The sequence below is a fragment of the Eulemur rufifrons genome, chromosome 30 (assembly GCF_041146395.1).
Source record: "Eulemur rufifrons isolate Redbay chromosome 30, OSU_ERuf_1, whole genome shotgun sequence".
Classification (NCBI taxonomy): Eukaryota; Metazoa; Chordata; class Mammalia; order Primates; family Lemuridae; genus Eulemur; species Eulemur rufifrons.
The window spans coordinates 117,931,554-117,950,519 of record NC_091012.1 but is presented as its reverse complement, the minus strand read 5'-3'; the positions used below and the strand labels follow the sequence as shown (position 1 = coordinate 117,950,519).

The 18,966-nt window shown below is 35.6% G+C and overlaps 1 protein-coding gene across 4 annotated transcripts in view; it reads right to left on the bottom strand.

Annotated features, from left to right (window-relative positions):
- Window positions 1-18,966, bottom strand: part of DMD (dystrophin) — a 1,602,346-nt gene that overhangs the window by 328,103 nt on the left and 1,255,277 nt on the right. For all 4 annotated transcript variants that reach the window (XM_069463910.1, XM_069463912.1, XM_069463911.1 and 1 more), the window contains 2 exons: window positions 4,284-4,404; window positions 3,397-3,665 (listed from right to left, as the gene is read on the bottom strand). In XM_069463910.1, coding sequence (XP_069320011.1) covers window positions 3,397-3,665; window positions 4,284-4,404 — 390 coding nt within the window. The remainder of the gene's footprint in view (window positions 1-3,396; window positions 3,666-4,283; window positions 4,405-18,966) is intronic.

Sequence of the window (18,966 nt, the reverse complement as noted above, 5' to 3'; positions counted from 1 at the left end):
TCCATAGAGTCTAGGGACTTAATAATCATCATTGTTTAATCCATTCTCCAAATCCAAAAGCCACATTTGCTAATGAAATGATATAATGCTAAATGCCACTGAAATACATACTCCATAGTCACTTGAATAACAACTTCTTTAACACAGAAGATCATAGTGGAGGGGAATATTATGATAGAGTCACTAGGGGTTGTAAAAGTGAACTGATATAGGTATATAAAATGTTCTTCTGGCTAGTTGCCTAGCTATCAGTTTGCAGTTCCCTACAGTGTGGAGCCTCTGAGGGTTTAAACTGCTGAGTAGAAAGATGAGAACAGTTGTTTTAACTATGCTGCTACTTTTCTTGAAATAAGTTTTAGTTAATAAAATTCACTCCTTATAAACTACCACCATCAAAGCTTCAGAGTTCCAAACCTGGTGTCGAAAAGATGCAATGGAAAAAGATGACTTATTTTATTGCCACTGTAAAATTGAAGAAGAGCTACTGAAGGTAAATAAATAGATATGAATTCATGTGATCCGTATGTTTAAAATATGCATAAAATACTCATACAATACTGGTTTAGAAACACAAACAATCACATCTATTATCATTTATATTCTGATAAGTACCATAACTTAAGTATATCTATGTCTGAGAAGGTAGATCTGTTGGATTATATAAGCTGTTTTTGAAAAGTATATTTAATGTTTATATGTTTTGCCATTATTGGGATCAAAATGAGAGTTTTACCAATTATGGTACGGCAAATGAAGTTCATCTTAACATCAAGAACATGTAAAACAGGTAAACTGAAAGTAATATTGTAAATATGGTTGAGTGAAGGTAAGTTGATATTTGAACTGTACCACTTTTAGTTATTTTTTATTATTAAATCATGCTGCATACATTCTCCATCCATACTCGGTATCCTACAAATGCTTCTGTGAGATAGACATGGCTAAAAATGAGTCCCTTATGCCTGCTTTACAGCCTATTTATTCAGCAACTTAATTGATTTCTTAACTAATTTAGTTTCATTGGGACATCCTACTAAACTTCTCATTTTTAAAGAAGACTTTAAAAAATCAGTTCCTATATTTTTAGATAAAAGCACTATGTTTCAAACACAAGGTAATAATTTCAAAACATTATCTTAATTTTCCAGTAGACAGCAATGTTAACCATTGCTTTAAATGTTAGACATGGGGTCATAAAATATTGCAGGAAAGGGATTTTAGAGATAATAGAGTCAAATTTTTAATCTTTTCTTTTTTTCAAATCTTTACCTATTATTTTAATGGAGAGCTATGCAATTCAACATCACACTATATGCTTTATGAGGGCAAATACCAAGTCTGTTTCTTTAATACTACATGTCTAGCATGTTGCGTAGTGGCTCATAAACAATTGTTGAGTGAATAAATGAAGATACTAAATGAGATTCCTTATATGTTGTTGGCACTGGGCTAGGAGCCCAAACATGTACTGCATGATCCTTGCTTTTAGGAACCTAACTTTCTCTGAGAGAAAAAAATACACAGGTAAGTTGCTACACTATATGTGCAATTTAAGTGTAACAATTTAAGCATGTTTGATGATCTATGAGAGCACCAAGTTGTAAGCAGTTTCTTCTGTTGGTGAGAGCTGGGAGTTGTAGACACTCAGGAAAGACTCTAAAGACAGGTGATATTTGGACTGGCACTTGAGGGCTGAGAAGGAGTTCATCAGGCAGACAAGGTCGGGTGATCCGGACAGAGAGAAGAGCATTTGCAAAGGCAGGCAATTATTTAAAAAAGATGGCATATTTGGGTAAAAGAGGTGGAATGGCCTAGAGGAGGGAGCTACAGTTGAGAAATCAAGCCTGGGCTAGGAAGAAAAGGGCCACCTACCCTCTTCATTCATTGGACTTTATTCTCTGGGCAAGCGCTCTCCTGCAAGGAGTTTGGATTGGAGTCAGAAGAGGCTGGATAATGCAGGAATATCAGTAAGGAAACTTCATACGTTCATTCATTAGCCAAACATTTAAAAATGCAATGTTTATGATATGCCAGGCACATTGACTGGGGAATGGGATTTAAAGATGTATACAGCTATCATCTAAGTAAAAGATGCTGGGAATTATAAAAAGGACATTGGTTGAAAAGAAGAGAGAAAAAATGAAAGACATTCTGAGATCACACGAGCAATCACATGGAATCACTGAAAATGTAGAAGAGTTTAAGGACGAAACTAAAATTTCTAGTCTGGGAAAATTTGTTGGATTAAGATTCACTAACTTTTAGTTATTCATATTTTATAGGAAACACAGAAAACAGGGAGGCAGGTAGAAGAGGATAGCATAGCAAATGGAAGAACAGGAGAATCAATGAGCTTGGTTTTAGAGTAGCTGCATTTGTGATTCTAATGCCACATGGGTTAGGAGATCAGAGGAGAGATCCAGAGTAGAGATTTAGAGTCATCATTATCCATGCTGTCTCAAACACAGAGCATTTAAAAAACAAAAAAGAGAATTGGGCTAAGGTTAAAAACTTGGGCACACCAACATTTGAAGGGTGGGTAGAGGTTAAGAATTTAGGGAAAAATAGGAAGAAGAAGAATGTAGACCAAAGAGTGCCATGAAAGCTAAGGAAGAAAACTTCCAGAATGAGGGTTCTGGCAAACATACCAAATGCATGAGAGAATTTGATTTATTTTGAATTTGAATCTAGGAGGACTTTTGTAGTTTTGACACTAAAGGAGTAGTTGCTGACTTCAAAATGATACTGCTCAATATGTATATTCTTTTTTTATAAATATATTTGCCATCTTTGGGCCACAAGGGAATTTAGCTTTGGTCTCATAGACAGCAGTCTTCCAAATACAGAATGATTTTTCCTCATGACTGCAGTGGGTTAAGGCAACCTCAAATTGTATGTACTCATACATTGCCTTCCAAAGGAAGGACAGCATTAACAGTTTGATTTCAAACAGTATCATAACTTACCCAAGTCCTATAATGTAGCAGGCAAAAAAGCTAAAACCTAGAATCCTGGCTTTTGATTAAATGCTGTATTTTTCCCTACTCTGATACTAAGTAACACAAAAAATACACATAAACACACATGGAAATCAGACTTCTTTAGTACAAACACTTAAGTTAATTTCCTAATAGCAAAATCAAAATGATTTTTTTGCCCTGTAACTTTTTAATATTTCATTTCATATCATGGAAGACAGATGACTAGATCACTATCTTCTCTTGGAGAAAATACCATGTGAAAGAAGAACTTGAATTTGTGAAAGATGGACTGATTTCTATTGTTTAAGGGCCCTATTTTAACTTTGTGGGAAGAAAACATTACACTACAATGCAGATCAGAACCTCTTTTGTGTCTCTCAAAGGGCCCTGAGGCAAAGTAGTAGATGGTAGGTACCTTGACTTTTTCGAGGTGATCTTGGAGAGAGTCAATGAGGAGATCACCCACGGGCTGCCAGGATCCCTTGATCACCTCAGCTTGGCGTAGCTTGAGGTCCAGCTCATCTGTTGCCTCTTGAAGTTCCTGAAGTCTTTCAAGGGCCTCATCTATTTTTCTCTGCCAGTCAGCGGAGTGCAGGTTCAATTTTTCCCACTCAGTATTGACTTCCTCAGCCTGCCTTCGTAGGAGCCGAGTGACATTCTGGGCTCTGTCCTCAGGAGGCAGCTCTAAATTGGCAATACAACAAGGTTTTAGGGCACACTTATTTTTGTTTTTGAACATGTCAAAAAGGTCATACTGGAAGGAAGAAAGAGAGTACAGTTTAACAAGTGGCCAACCTACTGATTAATGGCTCTTTTACAATTTGGCATAAATTTTGATACAGTCCAGCACATCTAAAGTCTGTATTCCTGAGTGAATCTTTTCTACCTTATATCAATCAGATAATCTATGATTCATTCAAACTATTGAGGAGAAAAATGTTAGGATGCACACCATAAGCTCTAATTCACTTCAGTCAGGCTCTTACATTGAAAATTAGCTTGTCATCTTTTTAACAACAGAATTCCTCCTCACAGATAAACCCCTTTGTTTATTATTTCCTAACTGTTCCAATAACTGATTGCTAATCTCTTTTAATGTTTATTTATGAATGTGCAAACAGATTTATGCGTGATGGTTTATGAGTCCTTATTCTTCTTCAACATCTATGTTTAGTTTGAATTGATTCTATTTAACCTAGAAAATATGAGAGCTTTCCAGACCCTGGCAGCAAGAATGGATGGGCTGCTCTGTCACCACTGATCCTTCTATCAATATGTTATTATAGTTCCACATTCAATTACCTCTGGGCTCCTGGTAGAGTTTCTCCAGTCCTTCCAAAGGCTGCTCTGTCAGAAATATTCGTACAGTCTCAAGAGTACTCATGATTACAGGTTCTTTAGTTTTCAATTCCCTCCTGAAGGCCTGTGAAATGAGATGAAAAGAAATGCTTATTTGGCTTGTGGCATTCTTCTCAAAATTAATCCTGGGTGCTCAGAATTTATTTATGAAACTCCCAGGTCAATTTATATCTCCTTTATTTATAAACTGATAGTCATAAAATGATTTTTTTAAAAAGTTTTATAGGTCTTTCTGTTAATAAGGAAACCACTGTGTTTGTGAAAATATTTTGGGGAGAAGAGGGGATCTTTCTAGGTAGTTAATGCCCTCTCATTCAGATAAGAGTACTTTGTTTATATAACCTGACTGCCAAACTTGAAATCTAGAGCTAAAGTTGCAAGGTATATATTGCAAAACCTTACCATGGCTAATTAGGACTTAAACACACCGAAAAGAATGAATCCAAAAGAAAATGGGAAGCCTTAAGGGCCATTTGGAGGGACCTAGGCTGTACTGAAGTATACAACAAATCAATTAATGATCACCAGTTAATTCTGTCAAAATTTCTGATAATGAATAAAATAATGTATTAACAGTATAAGTGAAAACTCTCAGTACTTTTGAAAAATACCCATTATATTATCTATCGTGACCTCTTTGAGAATAGTAGAAATGTTTTGAGTGGATGAAGGAATTGTGGAAACACGTTAAGTTTCTACAAATGAATATACTTAGAATAGGTGTTTTGAGGCCATCTGGGCCAGTTATCAATTTTAATTTTTAATTTGTAATCTTCTTTGATACAGGGGATTAAGAGAAAAGCAAAATGCCTTTAAGAAGTATCTTGACCAAATGAAAGGAGAAAACTAACACACTAGAAAGAGTAAAAACAGTAAGTTCATATATAATCGAATGCTAAGAAGATTGTGGAGCATACTGTGAGGCTAGGATAAACTAACAAATACTCTGAAACCATCAAAGATAGTTATTCACCCAGATTTCCTGATCTCAGAAGTGAAGGTGTTAATAAATGTATTAAGTGCCTGTTACATAAATGCTAATATATTTGTGTAACAACAACAGCAATAATAATTCCCTGATCTAAGGCTTAATTTTTAATATCTTTTTTCAACTCTCTCTTATTTTTAGCAATGTTGCCTACTAAATTTAAGTCCTGTTCTGTCACTGGGAAAAAATTAGCAGTATCCTCCTTTAAATTTCAGATACACCATTATGTTACAAAAGTGCTTCAGAACTGTATTATATGACATGTTTATTAGTAAAATCTTAGTGGCATTCACCATTCCAAAGATTCTGAGTCTGATACTTTGCAAAATGATTCATCATCCACAGTTATTTACAATCCAACAGAGAGACACAAGATGTTTTAACCAAAATAATGGAGTTCTGTAAATGGAATATTAGGATTCAGTCTATGGATGGGGAAGTAATCTCTGTATAGTCAGATATTCCTGTATCCTTGAAATCATACTGGGTAGGTGGGTTAATTACTCTGGTTACATATAAGACTGATTCTCTTTCTAATATTTCACTTGAAATCTCTCTTATTGCATATGCATACACATGTGTATGTATATATATAGTTCTTATATTCCTATATTTTTTCATACATGTAATTTTCCCAACTTCAAGTAAATTATTTTGCTTCATCTCTCCATTTGGACTTGACAGTATGGCAACAGTCCCTTCTACTTAGGAACTTACAGTTATAATGAAAGAGTCAAACACATAAATAATTTCGATACAATATGCTTTCAATACAAGGCTTCCAGGAGAAGATAGTAGTCATGAGGAAATCAAAAGCATGAACATGACATAGTCAAGGAAGAGTAGGTTAGAGAGCATTCCACGAAGAGGAAAATGCAAGTGCAAAGACATAGGACATACTACAGTATCGTGTATATAGGTATCTCAAGCAGGGCAGTGTTTCTAGAATATAAAGAACAAAGGAAGGGCATGCCCATAGATGAAACAGGCCACTATTATTATCTGGAAATATATTAGACTTTTAAGCCAGAATTTGAAGCTCAGCCTCTCTATGACCGTATGTGGCCTGCTAAGATGCTTAGGTGTTGCCTTTTAGGTAATCAGGAACCTTTGAATGAATTTAAGCAGGGGAGTGGCACAGGCATATATGTGTTTTAAATAGATCTCTCTGAAAAAAAAAAACAAAAACAAAGTATGTATCTGAGAAGAGCAGAAATGGAATTGGAGAGACAATGAGGACACAACTGCAAAAATTCAGTGAAATATTATGAGGATCTGACCCAGGGCAATTGTACCAGGATTAAAAAAGCTATAGGATAGGGAAATATTTAGAAAGTAGAGGTGTGAGGATTCAGTGACTGAACAGATGTTGGAGAAAAGAGAGAGAAAGGAGCAAGGATGAATCCTAGTTGTGTAGATGAGTGAATGCTGGGTGTAATTAAACTAATTATATGAGGAAATAAACTTTCCTGGATTTCTTAGTGCACCTATAAAAAGCTCTAGTCTCCTAAAACCTTCTCACACTATAAGAATTAGATCTGTAGCTATTTGTCCAGTTAATTTCTCTGATCCAAGAGGGCCAAATGGTTATAGCCCAGAATAGGTTTCTAGGTTAAGCTCTAAGTTGTCAGAAAGGCTGGAGTGGCTATCTCTCTAGGTATTTATATTTCACAAAATGTGAAGGCCAGACCTTGGAGATATTTCTAGCTTGTAAAACCTGAGACACATTGGGCTAGCTGGCTCTTAAAGAAGTTAGAGTTAGGACTCTGGCCCATTATCTTCCCAAGGACAACCTTTCAGGAGGACAGGGGGATGGCTGTCTCCTTTTCTTTTGCAAGCAGAGAAAAAAATAATTTTTCTTGCTTTCTTGCCTATGGAGTACCCAGCCATTGAAGTAGGAAAATTTTTCATCAGCATTTATCACATCACCCTAGGGGTAAGTCTGGGCAAAAGGAGAAGGGCAGCAACAGTACTTACTGTAAGGTAATTAAAAGAAATCTACCTCTGATCCAGAACACCACAAATGCATTCAGGATTAAATCAATAAAGATTAATATTAAAAACCCAACATGAAGAAGGAGGGGTTCTGTGTATGGGAAACAGAGTGAGGGAGTGTGATAAGCTCAGGTTGGCAAAGTAACATTCCTTCCATAGGAAAATAATAAAGTCTGATATTTGGAGAGAAGAAAGGGAGATTTAGAGAAAAGGACATTCTCTCAGTCAGCTGATGTACATTGAGTGCCTACATATCCAAGTTTAATGGGGAGACAGAGGGATAGGATCTCATGAGTGAACCAAAAAGGAACAGATATGTGGAGAGATTGGGGGAAATGAGGAGCGTAGAAATTTCAAAGAAAGTGAGAGTTTTGAGAAGAAGGCATACAAATGCGGCTAATCATGATACATAGAGGTAAAGCAAGATGCACACTGCAGAGTGTTCCTTGCACTTGGTGAGAGCAATTTCAGCGTAGGGCAGTAGCCTTCAGAGGTAGGTTTGGTTGAAGAGTGAGTGGAAGATGAAGGATTAGGATTTCAAGCAAAAAGTATTTGTTAAGTGTTTTTTTTTTTTTTTAAATTTTCTGAGAAGGAAAAGAGGAAGATAGGCCAGGAGGACAGAGAGGATGACAAGAAAAAGGAACGAGATGTTCTTTTTAAGATAGGAATGATTTGAAGATAGATTGAAGGATGGAAGCTAACAGTAGGGTAATTAACCCCACCGTGGTTTTCCCAGCACTGGGTTTTTCAGGATGTGGGACATGCTATGCTAAAACCAGAACAGTCTCAGGAAAACTGGACAGTTCCAGGAAAAACTGGACAGTTGATCACCCTAGCAGAGAAAAATATATTAAAGACCTTGACAGGGGAAAGTGGAGATAATTGATGGAGCAAGATCTGTAAAATAAAGAAATGAACCTTAAAGGTCTTATAAAATTTAAAAAGTCCAAGGCACTACTCGATGATGCAATTCCATTGTTTAAACCGCACAGTAAATAACTCAAGACTAAGGACCACCCATTGTGAGAGACCACTTGTTTGCCCCTCGAGTTGTTGCCAAGGACTTAGCTCCACCACAGCTGTTCATTTCTTAAATATGAGTCACTGAAGATTAAAATGAGTCTAAAGAAAAGACAAAGGAAGTTCTGTCATTACAAAGACATAAGTACCATTATTTTCATATCATTGCCTGAAATTAAGAAAAGAAAGTGAATGGAAGAGAGGGTTACACGATTGTATCTTCAGAATTTCAGAATATTCAGACTGACTACAAAAGGGGCAAAGACCCCAGGAAAAAAGGGGAAATGGTTTAAGAAAATAAGGGGATAAAGAAAATGATAATGTTTCTTATGTGGAAAAAAACTATAAACAGTAATATGTCATTTTTCAACATGGTTATACGTAAGTCTCTCCTCCATTTATTCACTAAACAAACTTTAAGCAACTGCTATGTATCAGATACTGTTCTAGGCAATGGACATCAGTGATCCTTGTAGCATGGAGTTTAAGAGACAAAGGTTTATGTAGTAAAAAAAAAGTAGAATCTGCATTGAAATAATGGAAAATCAATTTTTGAATGTCTAATAACTTACCATAAACTGCATATGGTAATGCCATTTATTGTATTTTAAAAGGAAAGAAAATGAAGACATTTTAAAACAAAACCAAGAACATTCAGTGTGATTCTTTGATAATAAGTGTTGTGTCTCCCAAAAGAAAGTCTGTTTGAACGAAGTTTGAGAAACTACATACTCATATATACTGATACCGACTTCAAAATTATAGCTAATTAAAATTTGAAATCAGAGAAGTCAGTTCATTCATGTGCTGATATGAAAAGGTATCAGATATAGAGAACTTCTCCCACATGCATAAAGAATATATTTTAACAGTATTTAGATGTTGGTACTCAAATGTAAGGATAATTACTTCCTGAATCCCTTGAACAGATAAAATTATCTTTTTTAAAACATACCCTCTTCCCCATACCTTTTTTTTCACCTTTCCAAGACAGCAAGACTCAAGGGTCCAAAATAGTGACATGGAAGAATTAGAAGAAATTACTAAAGACTTGCAGCACTTCCATGAAAATAAAATAATATTCTGTTATGCAAATGAGAATATATTAGGCATACTAAATTGAATTTTTTCCTTCAGCTTCTTAAGGTTCATGAAATAAACTTATATGAAGCATGCTTCTATAATATTACAGCAGTGGTAAATCCCAAGGTAATCCATTTATTTTGAGGGTTAAATTATCCAATGGATAGGACTTATACACCATAAGTATTGGCCAACTGGTGATTGATTGCTGATTATTAATTCATTCAAAAATATTGAACCTACCATGTATAAGGAAGGGAAGATGCAGGGACTTGATCTTTGTCCTTAGTCTGGTTGAGTAGGCATATTTGTGGTGTGTACTTTTATGTCATGAATGTTTTACCAGCACAAATTGAGGTTCAGATAAGTTAGGGTTTACCTAAGGCCATCAGTTAACTAGAAACTTAGAATTCAAATCTTGATAATTCAAATGATACAAAAGCAATTTATGTAACCAAAACATTTATAACCCCATAATATTCTAAAATAAAATTTAAAAGAGAATTCAAATCTTGAAATTCTAAAGTCAGGCTGAAAGCATAAAATAAAGCTGAAAGCATAAAATAAAGGCTACCTGAATTATAATGATTTGGAAGCTACATAATTGGAAAATCCTAATGGCCATGAAGCAAATTAGAAACTTTAAAAATACCTGAAAGTAACAGAGAAGAACCAAGTCACTGATTATTTTTTTCTACCCCTCGTGCTTTCTGCTTAAATATTACCAAACATGCCTAATAATGCCATATGTGGAAGGAAGTAGCTCAGAACCATGTATGGAGGGGATGAAAAGTGAGATACTGATTTGTTTGATGTACCTCAGAGAAGAGAGAGACAGGATGAGAGCTTTGGCCACAGGTGCTCACATTACAGGGAGAAAAGCTATCTTGCTTTCACCTAGAGACAGGGGATGGGGGATGGTATTATTATGGATGCAAGCAAAAGCCCTTGCTTTTCAAAATGCAGATTTCATTGAGTCCCAATGTACAGTGTGTCTGGAGCTGAGTTTTACCTATATTCCCACTGAAGTGGCAAAGTCATTCAGAATGAAATCTTAGGGAACGACTACACATTATTTCCTTATTTGTAGGCAGAACTTTCCAGAACCATTGTGGGAAGCAGACTGAAGTGGTGAAAAGATCACTGTCCTGAGTGGCAAGAGCCCTGGGGTTCAAGTCTGGACTGGGCCAGAACCTGGCAATCTAGAAAAGGTCATAAAATCCGCCTGCAACTTTGCTCATTCATTTGTAAAATGTGGGCATTTGCTGAACACTTAAGCTGTAATATCCAGTTTTAATATTCTATAATCAATGATCTTATCAACGTTTAGATCATTTATTGGCCATAGGCCTGTTGTATGATAGCAATTTGAAAGAGTCTCTGTTAAGCATCATTACTGATGATAAAAATTATAACCATAGCTTGGCACACAGTATATCCTCAATAAATACTGTTGAATAAAATATAGAGCACCCAGTTAGAAAACCAGAGTGTATTGTATGTAGGCCAAGTTGATTTAGATGCAAAACAGACTTGCAGGTGAAAGCCTGGTCTCATGAATCATTAGAGAAAAAAATAATGCTGTTAATTGGGATAAAATGGAGAGATCTTGTTCTGGGCCCACTCTTATGTTCCAGATCCAAAGCTGAGTGTCACCATTGAGGTACTGTATGGAATTTCCTCAAGTGGTAACCCTATTACCTCTGTCTTCTTCATCCTAGTGATTTCTTTTTCTTTCTTTCTTTCTTTTTTTTTTTTTTGTTTTTTGTTTTTTGAGACAGAGTCTCGCTCTGTTGCCCTGGCTAGAGTGCTATGGCATCAGCCTAACTCACAGCAACCTCGAACTCCTGAGCTCAAGCAATCTTTCTGCCTCAGTCTCCCAAGTAGCTGTGCCTACAGACATGCGCTACCATGCCTGGCTAATTTTTTCTATATATATTTTTAGCTGTCCATATAATTTCTTTCTATTTTTAGTAGAGATGGTGTCTTGCTCTTGCTCAGGCTGGTCTCGAACTCCTGAACTCAAACGATCCTCCCGCTTCGACCTCCCAGAGTACTAGGATTACAGGCATTTTAGTAATTTCTTAAAGGAGACGTTCATGTCCAAACACTCAGAAGTTCTATGGTTTGAACTAGTGCTTAGGGCTTTTCCTCTAGTCTGCATCATTAGCTAGGAGATGAGAGAACACTAGACAGACCCTGAAATTTAGGGTGATCCAATAGTTCCATTCATTCAACAAACGGGCATAAGACAAGGACATTAACACAGTCATATCTGTAATTTGATCAGTATTTAATAGTTTTGTCATCCTGTATTATCATTTAGTTCCAATATTATTTCTGCATTGTTTCTATGCCTCCTATGTTGTTATGTCTGATAAGAAAGTTGCTGAATACATTCTGTTACCATAGTGACTTTCTTCATTTAAATATTTACCCTATGTACTGAGTTCCAAAAACATAAATATTTTACCAAATACTGACTTAGGCACAATCAATGGCCAATTAATTGAAAACCAAGAGCTTGGAAAAGAGCAAAGATCCAGAAATGTGGTACATGACAGGGTAGCAAGAATGTTGCTTCTAAGAATCTAAAGCAAATTCATAGGGATTCATGGAAGAAAGAAATTTGAAGAAAGAGGCAACAGAACAAAAAACAGCAACACAGAGGTTTCCCTTAATAGTCATTTGAGACAGCTAGTATTAGAGAAGTTATAAAAATGGCCCCCTGGGTTACAAAGAAAAGGTCACAATCATCTTTTTTTTAGTGTGGTAAGTACACTTACTGTGAGCTTTACCTTCTTAACAAATTTTTGAGTGCATGAATCAGTATTGTTAAATACAGGCACTAGGTTATACCGCACATCTTTAGAACTTATTATCTTTCCTAATTGAAACTTTATAGCCATAGAGCAACAATACCCCACCCCCAATCTCCACTTCTATGAGTTTGACTACATAATCACCTTTAAATAAGATGAAAACAGCTTCATCTTATTTTCATTCTACTTCTGAATAAAAGTGAAGATAAAGGATTGCAGTATCAGATATATCCAGTCATTGTTTCAGATGGTCAATAACATGAACAACATTAATTTATAAATGAGATTAAATCAATTTGAAGTAAAGTTGAAAAGTAAAAGAATATATTGAAGCCTGAAATTAATTTAAAAAAAATCTAATTTATTCAAAGAAAAAACATTTTTGAGTGTTTAAGAGGAAAATGTATTTAACAAACTCCTTGTTGAGATTTATTTTTTCTGGAAGTCTTTTAAAAAAAAGTTATATTTTCTGAGATCAAGGGCATAGGCTAGAATAGAGTCCAGCCTGCTTGCTGGTCTGTGATACTATGGAGGAATAGTTTAGTGCCCACACAGCATCTTGAACAGCTGTTTGACTCTCAATCCTAAGGCTGGGCTGCTTCCAACAACCACTGGGGAAGTTATTTCCTACCGACAATAATGTTGTTAAGTTCTGAGCTGACCTTGAGAAATTACTGATGAAAACTCAATCTGTTCCCATGACCATTTAGAAAATTAGGTCTTAGGTCATTGAGCCTAAACCTTAAATTTTAGAAATTCCTTCTGAAGTGATAGTACAAATGAATGGATTATTAGGAAACCCTGTGACAAATTAATTTATATCCATTCTCAAGAGACTAAGCCAAAATTTGAGACTGTCAAGTGTGAACAATTTCTGAATCATACCATTTGTCTCTGTCTATCAACATAATCCAAAAATGGAACCCTTGATTCACTCCAAGCACATACCCTCAAACAAGATCATTGCCAAGTCTTTTCATCTCCATAAATGGCACCATCATTTTCCTATTTGTTCAAGCCATAGACCTCAGAGTCATCCTTGACTCTTTGCTTTCTCTCACACTCCACATCCCATCTATCTTAAGTTCTATCAGCTCTACCTTCAAAATATATCTTGGATCAAATAATTTTTCACCATATCTATTATTTCCATTCTGTCCAAGTCATCATTATTTCCTTCCTAGATGACTTCACCATCCTCCTTTCTCTGTGCTTTCAGTTTTGCTCCTCCTATAGTCAATTCTCCATACAGCAGCCAGAGTCAACTTCTAAACACATAAATCAGATCATATCATCCCTGCTGAGAGTCCTCCAGTGATGTCTCATTACACACAGAATAAAAGCCACCTCCAAACTACAGCCTACAAGACCATTCATTACCTGGCCTTTACCTCTCTCTATAGCATACCACTGTCTACTGCTCTTATTTCCCTTGAGATACACGGCCCATCTTGTTATTGCTGGAATACTGCAAACCTGTTCTTACACTTGGATTTTGAATTTGCTGCTCCCTCTACCTGGAATACTCTTTACCCAAGGTCTTTTGTTTGGCTCACTCACACAGGTCTTTGCCCAAACATAACTTCCTCAGATAGGCTAATATTCCTCAGTCTTTATCTATGCTTTGTGTATTTTTTCCTTCAAAGCACTTACTACTACTGGACATGAATTTATATATTAAATTACTGGTTCACTGTGTATTTCCCTCACACACAAAATTTGAACATCCACAGGGACAGAGACTTGCTTTGTTCACTGTTATATCCTTAGCCCCTGGCATAGAGTAGGCACTCAATAAATAGTTCCTGAAATAATCAATAAATTCTGGAAATCTGAGTTATGGTATAATTTCTCCTAAAATAAATTTATGGGGGAAAGGTAGGACACAGGGGTTCATTTGTAATTAAATGAATAATGTGTGTAAACATGCTTTATAAAGGCAAAACACTATACAAATACTATTTTTAAGAGTATTTGTCAAGATATCAAAATATTTTGACAAAGTGAGAAAGGAGACTTTTGGTAGAGAAGTCAGTTTGTAAATTATTCACATTTCATCTTGTTATAGTCATTAAAGAAAAGCAGTGATTCCTAGATAACTACTTTCTTATGTTTTGATGATATAGCTCGTTTTTAGAAGACTTAGACTTAGTTTTTAGAAGGCTGAAATGCCTAGAAATGCAGTTCTAAAAATAATTTTTGAGTCTTTTCTATTCAGCATCCCTAAATACGACTGCATAGGATATCAAACTTATACAAAAATGGTGAAGAAAAGATCAAAAAGACATCTATTTCCTCCAACATACATAAGAAAACATCTTGGAGTAGAATTAAAAGTGAACTTTGCAGGGGAACCAAACTTGTTTAGAAACTCTAAGAGACCAGATCACTGAATGTTGGAATGAATCATTCTACCCCAACCTTTCGTTGTTTTTCAGAGGTGATAGGAAACAAAGCATTTTTCTTAACAGAGTACTGACTTAAATCTTGACATTCACAAATGGCACTCAAAGATATTTTCTACTTCCTATGGAAAGAAAACACAGAGAACTCATCAAGCTAATGTACATACTAAAATGTACCCAGAGTAAGGAGGCCAGCATTGATAAGAGAATTAGCCTAAATAAATGTATACACTACAATGTGATTTCAGGATAATTTTATTGAATTTCTAAACCTTTCCCTCACTTTGTGGTGACTTCTGAGGAAATCGAACATGCATAATATATGACCTGACAAATGAACAAGTAAACTACTTTATTCAAGCCTTTTCATTTGTCAACAGCATCCAAGAAATAATGGCTTTCTGTCCACTCTTTTAATAATGTATGTATTGATTACTTCCATCTAAATCTTAACCAGAAAATCTCAGGAAGCTTCGAAGGTGTCTTTAACCATCTCTAGGGAAAGGATTGCAGAGATTTTTAAATTGAAAGATGAAAACCTAAGGACAAACAATTTCATTAGTAAAAATGCAAACAAAAAGTCATTACCTACAGTGTTCTTATAATCAAGATCTAATCTCCAATTGGATTTGGGGTAGGAGGAAGGGAATTAACTAAGCTAATGGTTTATTGCAGTTCTCCTTAGAAATTCCCCACTATGATTTGCACCTTTAAAACTCTCTTTAGGTTAATCACAGAAGTAGACAAGTAATAAATATCACTTTAGTGACTGCTCAAGTAAAACAAAGGAAGTCAGTTTTAAAAATATATCTGGACCAGTATAATACACACTAATTGAAAACGAGTCAGTCTAGTGAGGCAAGTAATGAGGAACTGTAAAAGCCAGGATAATGTATCCAAAAGATATAAAAATTGGTCAGTTTATATTTGCTAAGGCACATTTGAGCTTTAATTATTTATAACACTTCACTGCATATGGAGCATTATTTTGTTAATTAGTCTTGAGAGCCATTCAGTTGCAGTTATTTTGCTGCCCAGCTGGTTTGGGGAACATAGATCCACTCCCATGGGTGTGAAAATTGCTTTGAGGAGTGAGACTGCAGTCCCCAACTACCTGTGTGGACTATCTTGGAATTTTACCTACAGGAAAACCATATACCTCTATATCACAGCAATTGAGACTGACTATATAGTTTCCCTGCAAGAAAAGTGTATAAGACATATGATATTTTGTTACAAAATATTATCATTAATCTGAAATTATATACAAAGAGAATATAAATTACCTGTTTTATAAACATCCTGATTTATAGAAAATGAAAGTGAAAATGAGCAATATTTGATTATAGTTTCATCTTTTGACATTTTAATGTGACTTGTATTCCCATAAAAAGGAATGACCAAGGACATTAATAATTTACAATAGGTAGTAAGCAGATGATTAAAAAAAGTGACACTCCAAATACATAGGGAATAAGTTTATGATTACAAGTGACCCATCCTAATACCAAGCATTCTATACGAACAACAATTGAATCAAGAAACCTACAGAGAGCAAGAAAATTTATAACCCCGGAAATATGGCAAAGTAAAACAAAAGTCTACAAATACAAAATCTGTCAACTATTAGATCTTGATGGATTTTTGTACTGATTATGTTTCCTTTCTCTCTTCCTAATTGAATTCAGAAGATCCAACAGAGGGATCCACTTTCAAGGATTTTCCTTTGTTCTTTTGTCTACAGGCAACAAGAGCATCACTAACTAGACAGCCCTTCCGTTGCAACTATGAAAGGGCTACCACATAAATGTGACAAAATTCTGAGTAAAACAGAGTGTTAAATTGTTCTCTCATCAACACCCAGAAGTGATGATGTTCTTTGAGAAAGGAGAGTGTTTTGTGTCAAGGATTTTTCTCAAAGATACCAAGAGAAGCTTGAGAAAGCACTGGGCCAGACTACAAATAAAAAACATCATGCACCAAAGTAGCTCTATACAATTTACAAAAGGATGCTTAGTTGGGAATAAAGAAAAAAGTCCTGCAAGAAAGGAAGGAACATTATTCTCTATTCTTTCTTTCCCTGCCGTTGGTCTCAGTAGACTAGAGAAGAATGAAAAGTTTAATATTATTTGATTGGTTGTTTTTTTTCCCTTCCTCCCTTTCTGCTTTCTTTTCTTTCTTGATTCCTTTGTTCCTTTATGTATTCAGTGTCTACCATGTACTGGGCACTGATAAGGCAGCACTGGGTATAAAAATGACACTTCCCTTCCTTGTCCCAAGAAAGCTTCTTGGAGCATATGGTTTAGTGGAGTGATTGACATTAATCAAATAGTTACACATATACATAATGATAAAGAATGGTAAGTGATAGAAGTAAAAGTAGATGGTGATACTAGAATGTATAAAAGGTAGATATGGTTAAACGTGGGCATCAAGGAAAAGCTTACACAATGTTTGAGCCAAGATGTAAAGGATTATTAGATGATAACCAGGACATTATGAAGGGGTGGGTGTGGGTAGAAAGGGTTTCAGACAGAGGACCAGCCCTGTCCAAGAAGAATATGGAGAATTGGAACCCCCCCCCCCAAAAAAAAGGCAGTATGGCTAGTGTCCAAATAGCAGGGGAAGAATAGTAAGAAAAGAGAAGATTGAGGACAGACCAGCCAGATAGGGCCTTTTAGCTCTTCCTGAGGATTTAGGTCTTTTTCCAAGAGCATTGAGAAGTCACTAAAGAGTGTTAAGATGAGGACTGACAAAATTCATTTTATGTTTTTAGACATATTACTTTGACTGAAATGTAGAGATTACAGTGTAGGGTGGTAAGAGCAGGTACAGAAAGGTTAGGAGAAATGGCCTCTTGTAACTATGATCATGACAGCAGTAGACAGAGTCAAACAATATTTTGTAAATAAATTGGCCCAGTGAAGCACTGACAGTGGAAGGCTGGAGGTTGGTCTTCAAGTCCACTATGTTGTTGTCTGGGTAGGAGAAAATATTCAATATTTAGAGAGATTCTCCAAGTGTTGGGGTTTTGTAGATTATAGCAACAAAAAGATAAAGGAGCAAAAAAAATTTGGGGTTCTGAATAGAGTTATTAAAATGTTTCATGATTGAATCTAAGTTGTACTTAGAAGGAGGTAAAGATGGAGGAATGACGGAACTGATGTAGAAAACACAGAGTTATCAACGAGCTGGAAGTCCTGTTAAATCCAAGAAAGGTAATAGGTAGGTATCTGAGCAAGCACACTAGTCAAGTAGGGATTAATTACCTTCATTCTGGTGATTGTTACCCATAACTCTAGCATAACCATCTCCTCAGATCATGTTACTTGTCATGAGATTCCTGAGTAACAATTGAGAATGATAAGTACAAACATTTACCATCAAAGCAAGCAACAAAAACCAATAACCAGGGATAGTGAAGCAGCATTTATAACAAAATTCTGGCTATATGGAACCATGACAATTATTTGGACTAATTTCCTCATCTTACATAGCTGAAGAACAAAGTAGCAACCACAATGTAACTTATGGAGGAAGATGACTAGATTCCCAGTCTCATGACTGCTAGTGTACTTGCCCAGTGATTCATTTTCTTTGGTTTCTGGAGCTAGAACAAAGTTCATCTTTTGTAGAAATTCTGCCTCATTTAATGCATTCTATTTAAAATGCTCATCCTTCTCAAAGAATGCTCTTCTATACAGACACCAGAGTATTTTGACTGTTTATTCAAAGTTAGAACATTTAAAAAATACAGCACATTTAAATTTCACCCTACCACAAAAGCTATTTAATATTCTGAATCATATGAAGGGGAATGGCTAAAGGAGAAACTGGAAGTTTCCTTGGCATTTTTTACAAAGACCCTGGGTCTCCCCTCATACTCTCTTCCCTTCTTCTAATCTCCTATATCCTCTTCTCCAGAACAATATAAACCCCTGACCTTTCATCAAAATGCCACTTTGACTGTGTCTCCATAGAGATCTTTCCTTTAAGTGCTGAACATACAAAAGCAGTAACATTTTATTAAGTTTTTATTATTTCCTGGTAATTTATATGGTTTGCTGCTCATTTCTTTTCATGTACCTTTTATTCTCATTCCAAATACACTTATTAGTATCCACTGTACACCAGACATTTTGCTAGGCTCTCAGGTCTTAGAGGTGAGCAAGACAAAATTGCTGCCTTTCTCACTCACAGCCTAGTAGAGAAGATAGAAATGTAACTCAAAACAAAACAAAAAAAGAAACAATCGGTCACTGTGGGAAGATGCCAGCTAACAACTTGTTATTCTGAAAATTGGGAAAGTAGAA